This window comes from Oculina patagonica, chromosome 4 (assembly GCF_052425735.1).
Source record: "Oculina patagonica isolate OP01 chromosome 4, crgOcupat, whole genome shotgun sequence".
Taxonomy (NCBI): Eukaryota; Metazoa; Cnidaria; class Anthozoa; order Scleractinia; family Oculinidae; genus Oculina; species Oculina patagonica.
This window is the reverse complement of record NC_135761.1, coordinates 58,154,560-58,172,218: the sequence shown is the minus strand read 5'-3', so window position 1 is coordinate 58,172,218 and position 17,659 is coordinate 58,154,560. Positions and strand designations below refer to the sequence as shown.

The window sequence follows — 17,659 nt, the reverse complement described above, 5'->3', positions numbered from 1 at the left end:
TTCCCCTCTAAACGGAGCGCAGCTCGGCCGAAAAAAGAGCAAACGAAAGCAGACTAATCGCTAAGTCTTCTGAACTTTTTGTTTAACTTAATTTTACTGTTACGACGATATACGAAATTTTTAAGTCGAAGTGTCCGGAAATAGGGGTGTCCGGGAAATAGGGCAACATACTGTACTACGCAGTTGGATAATAATACGAAAAACTGCGGCCGCTTCGCCTCCGATTAATTGGCATGAGCTGGTTGAAAGCTTTGCCCTGCTGAATTGACAAGCATTCTCCGACTTCAAATATGAGGTAACAAACTTTGACTTTACTGACACTAAGTCCATGTTTTTTGTGAAAATCTGTAATTATATGCTTTATGAGTGAATTTGCTTCGGTTTAGTGGTTCTGGTTTACAGAACTTTATATTAAGTTGAATTGTTTATAATGAAACTCCCAGCTAAACTTAGTGTTTTAGTTTTTTTAAGTCATCTATTTATTCTTATTTACTCGCTGTTGGAATTTGTTTGAACGAACTATTTTGGAGTCGTGGACGAATACGCCAAGAGATCGTTACGTTGCGAATTTCTTGCGTTTATTTCCACATAAAATTATCTTAGTTAATTATTTTGAGTAATTTTATAAAACACAATTGTTCGCTCTACTTGTAATTCATGCCATTTTAGACACTGTATGCAGCTGTGTATGCAAACTTTAATACACTGACTATCATTATGACAGTGTTGAGTGTGTATCTTTGAAAATCTTATAAGTATTACTGTTAGGAGAAAAGCTTTTATGATGTGGCAATGTTTTTTTCTATACAGGTAAGTTAACAAGAAATCCCCAAGTAGAAAAGCTAAATATCCCATGTAGGAAGGAAGGGTCACTACACTGAGTGTATAAACGAAAGAGGCCAATTATATTTGATGAGATCCATTAAATATGACAGAATTTTTTATAAATTATTTTTATAAACAGGGCTATTAATTAGAGCTGGTGTGGTGGTTTTTAATAGATTATTTATGTCAATCCTTCTTTTAGCTAGTGTTATATTCTTATATTTTCGAGTTGGATTTCGAGTTAAGATTTCGAGTTAGGATTTCGAGTTGGGTTTTCGAGTTGGATTTTCGAGTTGCTTACCGTACTAAACACTCCGGTTAGCCTACTATACACGCCGGTTAGCCTACAATGCACTCCGGTTAGCCTACTATACACTCCGGTTAGCCCACTATGCACTGCGGTTAGCCTACTACACACTCCTGTTAGCCTACTATTTACTTCGGTTAGCCTACTATGCACTCCGGTTAGCCTGTTTACGGTTAGCTTTCAATAATTGTAATGGGTTTTGCTTTGTCAAAAAAAATCGAACTCGAAATCCGAACTCGAAAATCCGACTCGAAATCCTAACTGGAAAATTCAACTCGAAAATCCAACTCGAAATCCAACTCGAAATCCTAACTCGAAATCCATAATTTTTTGTCATATTCATAACAACTCCACGGCAGGAATGATATTTTACCATCTTGTACAATTTCCACTGATAAAAACCAAAAATGTTGGGAGTTAGTTTGTCTCTCCTCAATGACATTCAAAACAACTACATTTATGTATTAGTAGACAATTTAAATAATTAATATTTCACTAAAAGTATGTTTTCATGAAATGCCTAGATCTTGTACCAGAAAATATCTATACCCTAGCCTCACTGTGGAAGGTTAAATGGTTTGAATGTCACCTCCCCTCACAAACTCCTTTTAAAATTCCAATGTGTGGTTATGGCAGATATCCAGCTCATCCTCGTGTATGAACCATTGAAACAAGGCATCAAAGAACCTCAAAACAACATGGAGCAGGAAAACAATAGCTCCAAAACAAAGAAATATTTCACAGGTTCTTACACCAAGGAAAACCCAAATATTCAGATCCATCCCATGTAAAGTCAATGGAAGTTCCAAAAGGGCTAGGGGGAGGGAGGGGGGGGGGTTGTTTAAAGGCCAAACCTTTTAATTAAGAGGGGGTGTTAGGGTTTGCAGTGATGCTTTGAGTTTATTAAAATATTTAGTTGACTTCGCAGTTATCAGTAAAAAAATAGTCTGTGCTGATACATCTCTGTTAAATATCTAATGGATCCTTTTGCATCCAGTAGTTTGGCTTCAGTTAAACAAGCTTGAGTTAAGTGTTTTGTCCTATAAATTATTGATATTGATGCCAATTAATCAATTTTAATTTAATCTGTGGCATTTGACTTTTTTTCAGGGTTAACACGAGTTGCAGAGTTTGCAGAGCCACAGACACAAAAACAGACAAGGACAAGGACATAAATAGAAAACAGGAAAGATTAAATCCAGCTCGATGTTTGGGTGTCGTCATGACGCTATTTTTAAGAGACTAGTAAATTACATGTCAATTAAAATCAAGAGAAGCTGCAAATAAGCAAAATTTATATTTTAAATGTTAACCTATTTACAGTGTACTTCAGAAAACGACTTCTTGATTGACCTGTCACTTTCACATCTTGTTAGATGAAACAAGGGCATTATGAAGTGATCTTTTCAAAAATATGCAGCCAAAACAGTAATGGCAGAAATGGTGGTAGTTTAAAATTGCTATTTTCAATGTTTTGACTGGTAAGAAACCACATATGACCAAGCTTAAATCTGTTTGGCCAGTTAACATGACCTGCAAGTGTCCAAATGTTTTGAGCCCTCAACTACACAGGACTTACATGTAGTTGTCTAATTATATGATAAGATCTTTGGTTGACCTTGGGGGAGGTAGTGGAGTTACAAAGCAATGTAATTATTTGAATTTGGATTGGTTATGCTGAAACTGGTGGTACTGTAATTCTAAAGTATAGGTGAGTTTAAAATTGTTATTGCAAGCAATATGCATTACCAATTTCATTCTTATGTACTGTATGCTGTGTACAATTTATAAGAACAGCTATATTTTTAAAATAAGTGAAATATTCTAAAGCCAGATAAAATTTGCAGTATCCATAAGGTACCATGTAGCAACCAAATTGTGACTCACTTGCTTACTTTGTGAACTCCATGACGAATGGGCAACATGACTCTAAAAAATGTGGACAATAATACAAACAAATTTTTAAAAGAATAGTCAAAGTATTGATGTTATATTTTTTCTTGCATAGTTTTATACACAAGCAAACATGATTCTATTTTTTTTCTGCGTAATCAAATAAAAAAACTGAGTTTGAGACTCACAAACAATATTCTAGCTTCCCAGAATTTTTGCTTTTTTTTTCTGTAAGTGAAGTGAAACCCCTTAAGAGGAAGGGGAGTCAAAAGACAGCACCTCAAACAATACTCACAAACAATATTCTAGCTTCCCAGAATTTTTGCTTTTTTTTTCTGTAAGTGAAGTGAAACCCCTTAAGAGGAAGGGGAGTCAAAAGACATGTAAAAGTAAATAAGGTGCTATCATCTTCTTTTTTTTTTGGGGGGGGGGGGGTGGGTTGGGGATGGGTTGACCCTGTTCGGTGCAATGACAGAATGTCACTTCTTTGTTTTCGGAGTTAGGTTCACCCCTGTTTGCTCGCAGTTAGCTTTATTCATCCGGTTTCCTTGCGGTTAGCTTTCACTGTAGTCTGCTAGTGGTTAGCTTTCACTCCGGTTTGCTTGGAGTTAGCTTGGTTTGGGCAATGTGCTCTAAACCCTTAGCTATAACTTCTGCCATTTCCATTCAAAATTAAAATATAGGCAAATAGTGAAAATGAAAATAAATAAATGAGTGAATGAAAAAAAATTAAAATCAACCTTATTATAAATGTAGATGTTTGTTATTTCCTTTATACTCTAAATGTTAAGTGATTTTCTTTCTTTTAAAGCTGGTAAAGCAACAACAAAAATGCCTAATTTACCATGTGATATGCCTATCTACCCCGACATGCAGCCCTACTCCTCCCTCCTTTTTTCTACACGAAGGTAACATAATTGTCCGTTTTGCAACATAATTTCCCATCCAGACTTCTTAATGCTGTCGGTGGAATTATAACGTTTTGATTGATTTTGTTTGTTCTCTTATTTGGTGTTGCTGTACACGGTACCCGGAAGGGGGGGATGGTACTCCCATATAAGAGCTATACGGGTATGTGCCGCTCAACAGGGTATGCTTTTTGCCTCTCTGACTCTGAAACAGGGTATACAAATCACCCTTTTGACTCTGAAACAGGGTTGATTGTTTTCCCAGAATCATGATTGAACACTATCAAGTATAGCTATGAAACTCCGCCCCTTTCATCTATCTTCATATATTTCCATTGTGGATATTGCTGGAACAGGGTACCTACTTTGCAGTGTTTGACTGGAACAGGGTCGCAAATTGAACCTTTTGTCTCTGGAACAGGTCCAGAGTCTCAGCAACTCAGCGGCACACCCCCATAGTAATTTTTGGGGAGTACCCCCCCCCCCCTGGACACAGTAAAAAAGAAATAAGGAACAATATTAACTATTATTTATTAAAAAAATAAAACGAATAAAAAATTCTTAGCCTTAAAGTTGTACAATGGCCAGAATTCAGAGTTCAATAAAGTGCAAAATTATTAACTGGGGAGCTCCGCTTTTAGGCTTGCCTAAATCTATATTAGCCTGTTTAGATGAGAGGTTATTTAGTTCTCTCCCTTGTTAGAGTGCAGAATCGAACAATCTGTTGTACCAGTTTGATTTCCTGTTGATGGAACTCCCACCCTTCTGCATGGAGGCAATTGACTCATTTTTGTCTGCAAATAGTCCCAAATAGTTGCCGTTTCTTGATTTGGAAGAAAATAGAATATACAATTTACATTGGTTGGTGGTTGATTGAAGTTATGTATAAAAAGATGACAAGACTGAATTAACATTAATGGCAGGACTGGTATCAGGATGTCCTGCAGAGCAAAGAGGGGGGAGTACTCCTCCTATACAGTGCAAGTGAGCTTTGTTTCGCAGGATAGAATATAAGAAATCTCAATGTTCAACAGGGGAAACATTGGGATTTAAGGAAAACAAAATTAACTTGTTTTTCCTGAGGGATTAGTTTTTAAGTGTTTTGTTATGTAGCAACATTTGTGGGCAACATTGCACTGTTACCCCTGACATCATAGATTTTGCAATGTTGCCCACTCAGAGACTTTTGGCCCGAAACAGTTTTCATTGTAAGATGTCATGTGACCTTGATTTAGCCAATTAGAGTACATGCTGTTTATAGGGAAAACTTTCTGTTGTTCGTCCTTCATATTCGAAGATGACCAAAAGACATCTAGATTCTTCGGGAAAACGTTCTAGCTATACATGTATAACAAATACACCTTATTGGATGGTTTAACATATAATACACGCGGATATTTTGCGAATTGCGTAAAAATGTGTTAAACTATTGAATAAGGGATTTATTATTTCACTATTTTTTCCACTAAGTTTGGGTTGGGTCATCTAGTCCGGCCATTTTGTTGTTCCGCTCAGACTGTATTTTGTCCTGAGGTAGCATATTTTGTGCGTTCTTTTGCCCTAATAGGGTAAAATGGTGCAACAGGTGTAATAAGGTATTTTAAAGTTCACAGTTGTTGAATAGAATATCCTTTTTGTACGAATTCAGGCTTTTGCCTCGATGCAGTTTGATACCTTAATTATTAAGTTGATTGTTTGCCATAGGTTTTGCTAGTTGGCACATTTATTACTATTTCCAACTATTGCAAGAGAGGCTATAGCTCCCCAACATTCCAGGGATAATGAAGATGAAGTGTTCAACATGACTCGAGCATGGGACAAAGAAAAAATTCTGAGTCCCCGACGGGAATCGAACCCATGGCCTCCCAGATACCGGTTGGGTGCTCTAACCAACTGAGCTACGAGAGACTCGTTGTGAGCTGGGCCATTTTACTAGGTTGATAAGTGACACGCGTCCTGCATACTGCTAGGATCAGCAATGTCGAATTCATCAAGTTTGTAGTAAATAATAAAGATGGTAAATTTTAAGCTCGGTAATAAATAATGAAGATGAAGTGTTCAACATGACTCGAGCATGGGACAAAGAAAAAATTCTGAGTCCCCGACGGGAATCGAACCCATGGCCTCCCAGATACCGGTTGGGCGCTCTAACCAACTGAGCTACGAGAGACTCGTTGTGAGCTGGGCCATTTCAGTAGGTTGATAAGTGACACGCGTCCTGCATACTGCTAGGATCAGCAATGTCGAATTCATCAAGTTTGTAGTAAAAAATTTACCATCTTTATTATGTATTCCAGGGATGTAGCTAAGAAAACGCTAATCTGGCTCACCAACAAGCCCAGCTGGCCTTTCTGGCCTTGGCAGCTCTAAAAGTTTACCTAAGTCTTAGTTTTCATGCAAAATTTTAGCCGGATTTAAGTTCTCTTTCACCCGGTAAAATTAGCCGGCAGTCAGCCCTTAGCGACAACCCTGGTTGCCCCCGCCAGGAAAACTAAGAAACTAAAGAAGGACCTCCAAGGACCTCCAAGAGGTTTAACAGCCTAGGTCCTACACCTGTAGGTGTTCTCAGTTGAAGGGAGTCTGGTCTCCATCCTGAGTGGTTACGTCACCGAAAAACACTCGCCAGCTCCGTCCAAGGCTTTGCACGGTCACGGAAACAAGAGAGAATGCCTAGGGACTAGGCTGCAGCTGCTCCTATTCTCAAGAAAAATTAGAGAATGACATGTAGTTGTTACTAAGCGTGCAAAAATGTGCACAAGTAAACTCACTGCTTCTTATTGGCTGAGAAAAATCAGAGAATGGCATGTGTGTGTTCCAGTTGATAATTGTGCTATTAAATATATGTTACATCATTGGTTTGCCGTGTTACACTGTACATAGAATATTTTATCTTTCTTCACAGTATGTAGTCAACCTTCAAGTGAATTGAGCGCCATTGATCTGAATACAATGATCAGTGTTTCTTTAAGGTAAGTCAATCCTAAAGTACACTTTAGATTCTGCAGAATGTTTATTACTAACAGAGATGTAGCTAAGATTTCCAACAAACAAAATTTTTTTGATCACAGGTGGAAAGAAAGATCTAACCAGACACAATCTTTTAGCTGGAAAAATTTAATCTTCAGGTGGTTATTTCTACTGCCTTCCACCTATTATTTACATCCCTGTACTAATGGTTAATTTTTTGAGTTATCCCTTTAAAACAGATGTGATAGCTGTTAAAGCATCTTTGCAGCGCTTGCCTTTTCCTTTAAAAAAAAATCTGATTGAAATTTTAAATAAATTTTAAGTAATTTTTTAAGCAGCAGTTCTTCTGTGGAAGTTTGTCAAGTCATTTTTCTCCATGTTGTACGCTTCAAGGGGTTATTTACCTGTTTACCTGCTGTTATTTACCATTCACAAAATTCTTGTTTCAGATTGTTATTTAATTGAGGTGCATTTCGTTGATATGATTTTAATACGATATTTTTGTTATTGTGTTGATATGATTTTGATATGACTGTGATATTCACATGTCGATATCGTGATGTTGATATTGTTAATTGTACAATTCAGGGATCATGTTCATAAATTGACTTTTTGATGGGTCCACCTCCAATTTTACAATAACTCACAAAATTATCCTCTGGATTATACTGCACTATGTCTAATAACAATTGCTAATTATATTTTTTATGGTATACTAGTTTGTGACCAGCAAGTCAATTCTGCTGCCATTTGAATATGACTCACACATTGTTTGTCCATTGGTTAAAAATGCAGCTCTAATTGTTAAAGGTTAGTTCAAATTTATATTATTTTCAAATCCTGAGGACTGTTTATCACCATAATTATTTAATGTTATTATATAAACTGCAGTGGTATAGCAAGTGGTACCAAATTGATAAAAACGGTATCACACATGTGTTGATAAAAATGATATCCACATGTGTGATATCATTTTTGACCAATCAGCTCACAGAGTTTGCCATGTTTCAATTCTCAAAAAGCCAAAGTTTATCGATATTTAGTCGAAACATCATTCTTCAGATCTTCCTCTGCAATCTTCGGAAGTTTTCGGAAAACGTTCGAAACATCCATATGACCTTCAGACAACATTTTCAAAATTTTCGGAAATCTTCGGAAAATGGTCGGAAATCTTCGGAAAATCGTCAAAAACATCACAATTAGTAGGTTATATAATGAACCGAATAATACATGGTTGCTTGCAAATATGAAATTATCTTTTTGTGTTAACATCGATATCGCACAAGTGAGCGCACTCAAAGATAAATTTCATATCTCCGCGCAACCATGTATTATCCTCTATATAATGATAAACATAATTATATCCTCACAGGAAACACTGTAGTTTATAACCTGGAAGCTGATTCTGCTGCTGTTTGAATATGAATACCAGCTGGTTAACCCGTGAGGTTGGTTATTTTGTAATCTGAAGAATGCTTATTGCCATGACTTGTGCATGATTACTGTTGTAGCTCAAAAGTGATCTCAGAATGTACATGTAGCTCTAAATATATGTCAGCTTCTGAGCAATGCAATGTATACATTTGCAATACTCTAACTCTGTATTAATAAGATAAGATAAGATAAGATAAGAAACTTTATTTAAGTGTCAAAAACCTTATAGCCTGGATAAAACACCATACTAATTAGGGGACACTGCTAAAAACTAAAACCTACACTAATACTAATATTACTAGTGGTACCTATCGGTAGAAATGCCAACGAGCACAACGGGAGATCGAGAGAAGAAGGGAGGATAATTGTAAATGTTTGGCTGAAAGTACGCTTTATGATTTTGGTCCGATCAAGAAACATTGGGTGTTTTCTTTGAAAATCTTGAATGTTTCTGGAATAAAATGCGATTTTGTGAAGGCTAAATGAGGAAAAAGTTCTAAAATAATACCGTGAAAGTAGTGAAGATTTAGTGAGAAATCTTCTAAACTCCATGTTTTTGAGAGTTTCAAGTCATTGTTGTTCGATGCCGCTATCGCTGCTGTTTTAGCTTTTTTTAAGTCCTAAAGGTCTTAATCAAAGTTGCTATGACCCACTGAACTCGGGAAATAACTTACGAAACAAAAAGCAAACTTTTACAAAGATTTGCCAAAACAAATCATTTTAAACTTTCCACACTGCAGTTAAATCCACTCAACACGTAAGTATCCAACAAATTTGAGGTTCCATCTTTGTGGCCAAAGATGGAACAAGTTTATTTTATTTTGCTACCACCGTTCCGAGAATAATTCATCACGCGCAATGCGTGACGTCTCAAATGTCAGGTTAAACTGTTGTTGTTGAGACAGCTTTAAGGAAAATTCAAGGCCCGGTTGTCCGAGAAAAAAAAGCTAGACACTCCAGTAAAAAAATGAAGTAAAGGGCATTTATTTTATAAATTCGAGAAACGAAAAAAAAAACTCTAAATAGCTCTCTTCTGATCGATAAAATCCACGACACCAAATTCGTTTCCCTGTTGTTTTCATAGCCCGACCTAACTTAATTACGCATGCAAATTTGTATGACTTCGAAATTTTCGAAGCTTTGGAAATTTTGAAGCTTTGTAATGCATTTCTTGCGTTCATTTTAAATGAAATTAAATTCTAAACAAAGTTTAATTCATGTTTCTTTCGTATTTCAATCTCTAGTTCGGGAATTTTGGCTTTTTGAAGCGAACAGATTTGAAACCTCTTTGTTATCTGACACGCAACTTGTCTGGGAATTTTAGTGGCCAATGCATCATGCACGTGCTAAACAAATTAGTAGCGCACTGATTGGCCAAACTACAACAAAGTGTGCACGTGCTGAACAGATTCTGCTGAACGGATTGGCTAAAAACATCGGAAATTGTGTTTTCGACAACTTCCGCCTACATCCTAATATGGTCAAAAAAATATCACTGACGGAACCGAATCTCACGAAAATCGAGCTGAAAGATTCTGAGATTTTTTCTACATAGCCCTCACACTACGCACGGCTCTATATACTGCCGCCGAGACAGGCTCGCGTTTTCGCTCGCCTGTCTCGTTGGCAATAAATACAATAAAAATATATATAAGTGATAAAAATGTTATTATAATCTATGATGTATTAATGTTACATTACCGGTAATTAATATTTATTATTGTGAGTGGTAATTAAGCATATTCCTTTTGTGATCAATGTAAGTTCTTGGTATTTTACGTAGTTGAGTTAAAAAAATAATTTTCATCATGTCTGTTTATAAGGGAGCTGTGCAAAGCAAAACTGAAAGTAATTTTTGAGTCATGACTCACGAAGCAGCAAGTATCTCAAAATTGGTAAGCGTCAGTTAAGAGTAAGTTTATTGTTGGGCTCTACATTTATTCATTATTGTTGTATTCTCTTGGTAAAATACATACCTGTATTTTAATTATCTGGATCATTAATTAAAGCTGCAATGTTTTTCTTAAGATCTGAATTATTATGACACCAGGTCAAAATGAGTGGTTCAGTTTGCCTTTGTAACTCAACAAAAGTACATGGAAGCTGAGCCAATGAAAGTCAGAGCTCTCTTTCCATGGCTAACATTTATTGCAAAGTGCTATTAACAGTTTGAAGCTAGCCAGGGTTACAAAGAACATAGTTGGTAGAGGAAACTGGTTATGAAAGCCGGCAAACTTCAAAGAGCTCAACAAGGGTGAAATTATAAAGGATTATACAGGTTGGGATTACAGAATGTGTCAGGTTTCAGAAAATATCCATACTCCCCCCCCCCCCCCCACAGAAGGGATTGGAAATTCCGGGGAGGAGGGGGGGGGGGTCACAAAGACCTAAAACTTTAAAGCAATGTACAGGTCTGAAGCTAAATTGGAATTTCCAGAGGGGTGGGGGGGGGGGTCATAGGGCAAATCCCTTCCGTGGGGGGTTTGGATATTTTCTGGAACCACACAATGTGGCTGTTGACCGTATTAATGGGGTGGTCACATTAAGTTTTATTAAAAGAAAGGGCCTTCTGGGCAAAAAAGTGACAACCATTATGAAGTGGCCATAATAATGAGATGGCTGTTAAGGCAGGGTTCCACTGTATTTATGCATCCACCATGTAGCACCAGTTACCTCTCAATTACTTATTAATTGTATTTTTTATCAAGGAGTAGACAAAGGACATGGCTAAGAGAGATGGCAAAGAAGAACAACTGGAACAAGAAGTTGAAAGCCAGAGGAGGAAGGAGAACAAACCAGGTCAGTTAGTTTGTAATTCAGTAAACAGAGAAAAAAAGACAAATATTTCATTGTTTTGTCAGTGAGATACTCACTGTTTTTTCTCATAATTTGCATAGGCCAGTGCAGGAAATTACTGTCGGTAATCAGACATTGTCCAATCAAATATTCAGAAATGATTCATTAACAATCAGCTCTCTATATAATGTTGTACTGCTCTGCTGTTTATGTAAATTACATTTATGCAAACTCATGTCTGACCAATTTTCTAATATCTCCGTTCTAATTAAAGGTTTGGAAGGACACATGTCCTTTTAAGTAAAGAAAAATTATTTGCAGCGCTGTAGGCTGTAAATCAAGAGCACAGCAAGATCACATCATTGTGTAATTGAGTTCCTCTTGCATGTTCACCTCACAGGGTTACACAAAGCTGGGTAATGTTGTTGAAGGATTTCATTATATGTGGGTCATGCTGTAGTGTGCATGAAGAAATTTAAAACTTAGGCATAATCTAAAACCTATTTTTTTCCAGATGAATCCCAAGAAGGGAAAAGAAGATTGTCTGCACCTAGTTGTAGTGCCCCAAATCCTAAACGAGCCCATCTCACAACTGTGGGCAAAACAGGTATATCAGTATAATTATTATTACCGTCGCTTGCATCTGAGCATGAACTCGTGTCGCCAAAACATGAACTTGTAAATTATTGAATATAAAACATTGCATGTAGGGCCATTACTAGAAAGAAGCAAGACAAGGCACTTGCCTTGGCTAAACTTTTACCCAAAATTAAAAACAAAATATGTTTTCTTGGGAAAATAATCCCCAGTTGAACAAGATTGATTTTTTCTCAAGAAATACCTCATGAAATTGTCTGTGAAAGAGATTCATAACTTCTAGATTTCAAAATTTTATGGAGGGCATGCCCCCAGAACCCACTAGCAAGATCTTGCCTCGTCTATGGCAAAGGTCTGGTTACAGCCCTGGCATGATTAGACATCAAACGTTTGAAGTTTGACAGACCGTAACAGCAACTTTTGCGCCAAAAGTGCAACACATTCCAGTTTTGAAATGGCAGAAAAATTGATTCTGATCTGTGTCAATATGCATTTATGTTCACTTGAATCACTTCAAGTGTAAAGTTTCGTTTCTGGTGAGCATTTGGAGTGTGAAAGTTCGTGTTACAGTCTGCTAAACTTTAAATGTTTGACAACCAACCATGCCACGTTTAATACCCAGTTAGATCATGTTTCGGTGGCAGGTGTTCATGCCTAGATGTAAGCGACAGTTTTCATTTAATAAACTTTTCTTGAAGCTTATCAATAACATGATTTGTTATCAATCATTACTGTGCTACATGTATTCACATCTGAACCGAAAGTCTTTTACTTAGCCTCTGGAACAGCTTTTCTCAGGGGTGTCACGATGTCTCTTAAAATGGTTGCGTATAAGGCTACAGTATCTTTTACTTAGCCTTATTGCCCCCGCAGGGCTTTGGCCCAGAGGCCAAAGCCCGAGGAGGCATTATAGTGTCCCCCACGTATAAGTAGTTACATAAGGAAAATACAGAGGAAATACAGGGGAAAATACAGTGCATATAGTCAAAAGCCAGAAAAAATCTCGACTTGGTTGAAGTGAGCGCGCAAGCTAGTATCGGGTAATGATGACGTCACAATAGGTTTTGCCTGCAAATAGTATCGGGTAATGATGACGTATAAAGCTAGGTGTCATAAAAGCTAATTAGAATGTGCCAACCGGAAGAGCCTACGTGACATCGGCAGACTTGCATATAATTTTCAAGCTTTTGTCGGTCGGGAATAAACATCTAAAGCGATGCTGAGAACGTTTGATCTTTTAGTCAGGGCTTTGTATTCGGTCGCTGCACTTCTAGTAGAAATTCGTAGCCTACGAATACAGCCCCCTTTCATTCGCGTCCAGCAACGAAGAGCGCTCCACGTGAACATTTTCCCCAGGAGGTGACCGGACAAAAACAAACCAAGCAGATAGATTATTAGCTGCGAATACAGCCGTCTCTCATTCTTCGTTGAGGGACGTGAATGAGAAGCGGCTGTATTCGCAGGCTAATAGATTTTTCTAAACGCTACTTTCTCGAGTTATATTTGTTCACGTGAAAGCTTAAACTCCAAGGGATTTTGTTCAATTAACTTCAATTTTTAAGAGGAATTACTGTGTAAATGTGTAAAAACAAAAACGTGTCGGCGATTGTTTTATTTATAAAACATTTTGCGTCGCGAGGCTTTTCTGTACGATCAATACATGTTTTTTAGACCTTCTTCAAAAATGCTCTGTAATTTTTTACTGTAATCGAATACGACAAAACGCCGACACGTTTTTAGCACTTTCGGGAGCGGAAACCATCGAACAAATCAAATTAGCGAATTTTAGAATTCGTTGTAAGTTAATTCCGACTTTCGTATTTAGACTTTTACGTAAGTTTTTGAGATTTTGCAATCTTTCAATCCAGCAATCATAACCAACTTGCTCTACAGTAGCAAGCTTTGTAATGTATTTCGATGGCAACAAAATCCAATCAAAAAGCCTTACCTTGCAAAAGCTCAAAAACTCGGCTGTCACATTACAAAATTGTTACAGTTTAGTATTTTAAAATGGAAAGAGAAATAAATATTTAATAATCAAAATAAGCTATATCTTCAACTTCTCACTGCCCATCAATGCCTCGCCCAGTACCCAGATGCGATAACCACTCAACCCTGTAACACTATGGACATAGTTACTAACTATGCACTAAACCGCATTGAGCTACAGTTTCCCACATACAGCCCTCAAAAATAAACACAAACAAGTTTCCATTCTATTCATTTCAGATAAGATCAAAAGAGCGGGGGCACTTTTAGTGTCAGCTACCCCTAGTTAATGTAAAATAGGCTTTGACTGAATGCCTTCCTTTTTAGTGCAGAATGCACTATTGTGATGGTTTGGTGGGTTGGCGTCTGCTAAACCCCTAAACCACTAAGCCGCTAACGCGGTGTAAACTTTTAATCACCAATTAATTAATTAATATCAATTAATTAATTATTCCTTGTGGAGGGGGTGGGGGTGGGGAGCACCTGACCGTACCCTTAGGTAAAACCTGGAGCACATCTACGTTACTTTCATATGAAGATCTCAAACGTATATATTTGTTTCAGAAAACCCTTTGCTCTCCTTGTGGTACTACTCAACGTAATTTACACCAAACGCATGCGCAGATTAGTCTACGTTGTTTTCTGGAACTATCGTGAACATCGCTTGTATTGTGTGTTTGCGGTAGGCTTCCTGCAGACTTCTTGGCGCCAAGTAAAAACCGCAAATTAATTAAATTAGATTTTGAGACTTTCACAGCGCTTTCGTAATTAGGTATGCAAAAACTTGCACCGGGATTTTCGGCGTGAACACCTGATAACCAGGAAACAAATATCCTAGCTGTACTGCGTTTTAAAAAACCTGTCGAAAAATATGTTTTTTGATTAGATTTGTTTCTTTAGTTTTTGAGAATCGTCTTTCGTGCAGTCTAAACCGTAACTTAATTAAATTAAACAAATGTCATCAATGCCGCCGTAAAACAAACAAAAAACAAAAGTTTCATGTTATCGCATTTTCAAGGAAGACAAAAGTATTTTGTTACAAACGAACAAAAGTGTCGTGTTACGTTTGCAAAGATTAGCGTAAGGAACACCTGGGAAAGAATACAAGTAGCCTGTGAACAGTTTTTCCGAAAGTAAAATAAAGCAAATAAACACGAACATATATAAAACATCATACTTTCAATTGTTCCATATTGCATTCTGCACTTACCAAATCATCGAGATTTTTTTGATTCTCTGATAAATTAATTTCCCCTGCTAGAAATCCTTTTTACCTCTTTGTCATACATGCACTGTTGAAGTCTTGAGTTTTGGTCCAGAAGTAAATAAATTGACCTTATCCTTTTTTTTCTTTATTTATTTATTTTGCTTCATAGTGGACCTTGAGTTGTTGCCTGTCAACATAAACAAGAGAGTGAAATAGAACTCTACCAATATTCTACAGCTGTATATCTGGACCTCATTCTTGGTCAGCAGTGAAACATCTTCAGCTTTTCTTTTTTCACGATGAGGTGGAAGCATAAGCAAGGATATATAAAATAATTGCTAAGTGTAAATATATTGTCACTTCTCACAAATATACGAGTTTCTTAACTTTTTAAGTACTCAGCACCCAAACAAAATTGCTTTGACAGGTGGCACCAACACGTCCGCATTTCCCCGCGCTCCAACACGTAGAGTATTTTGTGTAAAGTTCCAATTTTTTAGTAAGTCAGCAGGATACTGCAGGTAAAGTATCGAACTTTTTAAAGTTAAAACAGTCAAAATAAAGACCTTATCTTTAAGCACTTTTCTGCAGGCTTTTGTAAAATCTTATTTGTTTTCCTTTCTCGCCACAGAAAACGGAAACAACAAGGAAGATGGTACACAGGACTGCAATAGCAACCCACCCCGTCTCAATTTTGAGGTCCCAAAGTCAAGCGATCTTCCAAAGGCATGCAGTAAAAGCTGGAATGATGTTGAACTTCCGGTTGACTTTCTGTTGTTGACAGTGGAAGATTGTGAGTTCTTAGGATTTTTTCCCTATCTGGAAGAACCCTTTAAAAGTTACCGCAAAGACATTGGTTATGTGTGGTTCGGTTGCATGGGCAGCACTGTTGGTAGTACGAAGAAATTGAAGATTGCATTAATGAAGTGCTCCAAAGGTTCTGCAGTTCCTGGTGGTTCTTTAACTGTTGTCAAAAATGCAGTCAAGGTACTTAAACCCAAGTCTGTGTTTTCTGTTGGTGCCTGTAGTGGATTGAACCGTGTAAAAATCAAATCTGGAGACGTAGTTGTGTCTTCAAAGTTAATCACACCAACCCACAAAACTCCAGCGAGCAGAGATATTGGCACCCTCATCAGACATGCAGCTGATGGCTGGAAGGCACCTTTATCAAACCCAGATGCTATGGAAGTGAGGGTACACTGTGACGGTGCAGTGCTGAGTAGTCCAGAGGTGATCAGTGAAGACTTGATCCAGCAATATCCTGAAGCAATTGCAGTAGACACGGAAGGCGAAGGTTAGAGTGTGAATCATTTGTTAGAAGGTTACTCTAAGTGATAATACGCTCTCTGCGGTGACACTTGTTACACTGATAAAGTAAATGTTATTATGTTTTGTTTTGTTTATATTAGCTACAGTTACTAAACAAGTCGATATTGTTGAGTCTTCTGATTATAAACAGTGTCCTTGATATTTTTGCACAGGGAAGAACCATTGGCTGTGTTTTGTTCAAATTCTCTTGAACAGTGTTTTACCTGGGTGCAACACTTGTTTTTTTGTTTAATGAGCGAAAGCAGGAGATTGCTTATGTTGTAAACATACCTCTTTTCATTCACTGAGTTTTTTAGTCGTTGAGCGTTTTTAATTAACCCACCAGAAAACAAAACTCACAAATAACGTTTGAAGTTCTTTAACAGACTATGAGCACTTCCTCGAGTCCTGCCAAAAGGGTTACATTGTACACGTCATTGAAGCGTTTAATTCCATGTAGACAGGCTGTAAGGTGCTCATCATTGACCAACAAAATTACTTTGCTCTTCTTTTCAGGAGTTTTTGCAGCAGCTCACGACCTTAAGACAGAATGGGTTGTTGTTAAAGGCATCAAAGACTATGCAGATGGCAGTCAACCATCAAGTGATGAGTGGAGAAGGTTTGCGAGTGTCATGGCGGCTTCTGTTGTGGCCAATATTTTGAGTGACCCTGTCGTATTTGAAGAATGGTCCAACTACAATCAAGGTAACAGCTCTTGCTCCCTTCTTCCCCTTTACCTTAGCAATGTACACAGGTTGAAGCATTACTACGTATTAATGCATGCAGTCTATTTGATTCACACTTTAACTAAAGGAAAGGGAAAAGGAAAATCGTAAAAATTGGTGGCGTCAAACAAGTGTATGAAGTGTACAGTTAACTGAGATCGCTAGGTTATTCAAATACAATTAAATAAATTGTTAAAATTGCGTGTATTCTCTATTTTGTTTCATTTCACCATATATTTTAAATGAATGTCGTACAAGGGAAATTAGCTACATGTATAGTTAAAAATTTTGTTTTGACGTTGGGCGGGGGCGGGGTAAAGGCTTAAGGTTAAAAATTAAAGTCAATTTGGTAATGTTCAGTGGCAAAGGAGTAACTTTATTCCGTCTTTAAGCATTTCTAAACGATTTTCTAAGTAAAGATTTTTTAAAAACGTTAACAAAAAATGCTTTTAAAATATGATGACGTAATTCTTTTTTTAGTCTGCCACACAAGAAGAATACAGTAAAATGATTTAAATAATTTACAAAGAAAATCAAAGATCTCTTCGAGATATCGACTTTTTTTGCATGAGGTTAGTATGAGTAGAAGGTTTATCCTGGGCATTGTTGTTCGAACATATCATGGAAGAATTCAAACGTCTTTCAGTTCAAGCATTTTTTATTTTCGCGGAGTAAATGCTGTATTTGTCAGTCGCGACGACTG

At 37.2% G+C, this 17,659-nt stretch overlaps 2 protein-coding genes across 8 annotated transcripts in view; both read left to right on the top strand.

Annotated features, from left to right (window-relative positions):
• Positions 1–17,659, top strand: part of LOC144650899 (uncharacterized) — a 217,039-nt gene that overhangs the window by 85,082 nt on the left and 114,298 nt on the right. For both annotated transcript variants that reach the window (XM_078510687.1, XM_078510684.1), the window contains exons 2-8: positions 8,285–8,348; positions 10,158–10,246; positions 10,363–10,451; positions 11,049–11,133; positions 11,645–11,737; positions 15,555–16,217; positions 16,748–16,936. In XM_078510687.1, the coding sequence (XP_078366813.1) occupies positions 10,431–10,451; positions 11,049–11,133; positions 11,645–11,737; positions 15,555–16,217; positions 16,748–16,936 (1,051 nt within the window). In that variant the 5' untranslated portion in view covers positions 8,285–8,348; positions 10,158–10,246; positions 10,363–10,430. The remainder of the gene's footprint in view (positions 1–8,284; positions 8,349–10,157; positions 10,247–10,362; positions 10,452–11,048; positions 11,134–11,644; positions 11,738–15,554; positions 16,218–16,747; positions 16,937–17,659) is intronic.
• LOC144650892 (uncharacterized) overlaps positions 1–17,659 on the top strand; it is a 136,523-nt gene that overhangs the window by 85,155 nt on the left and 33,709 nt on the right. The window lies entirely within an intron of this gene.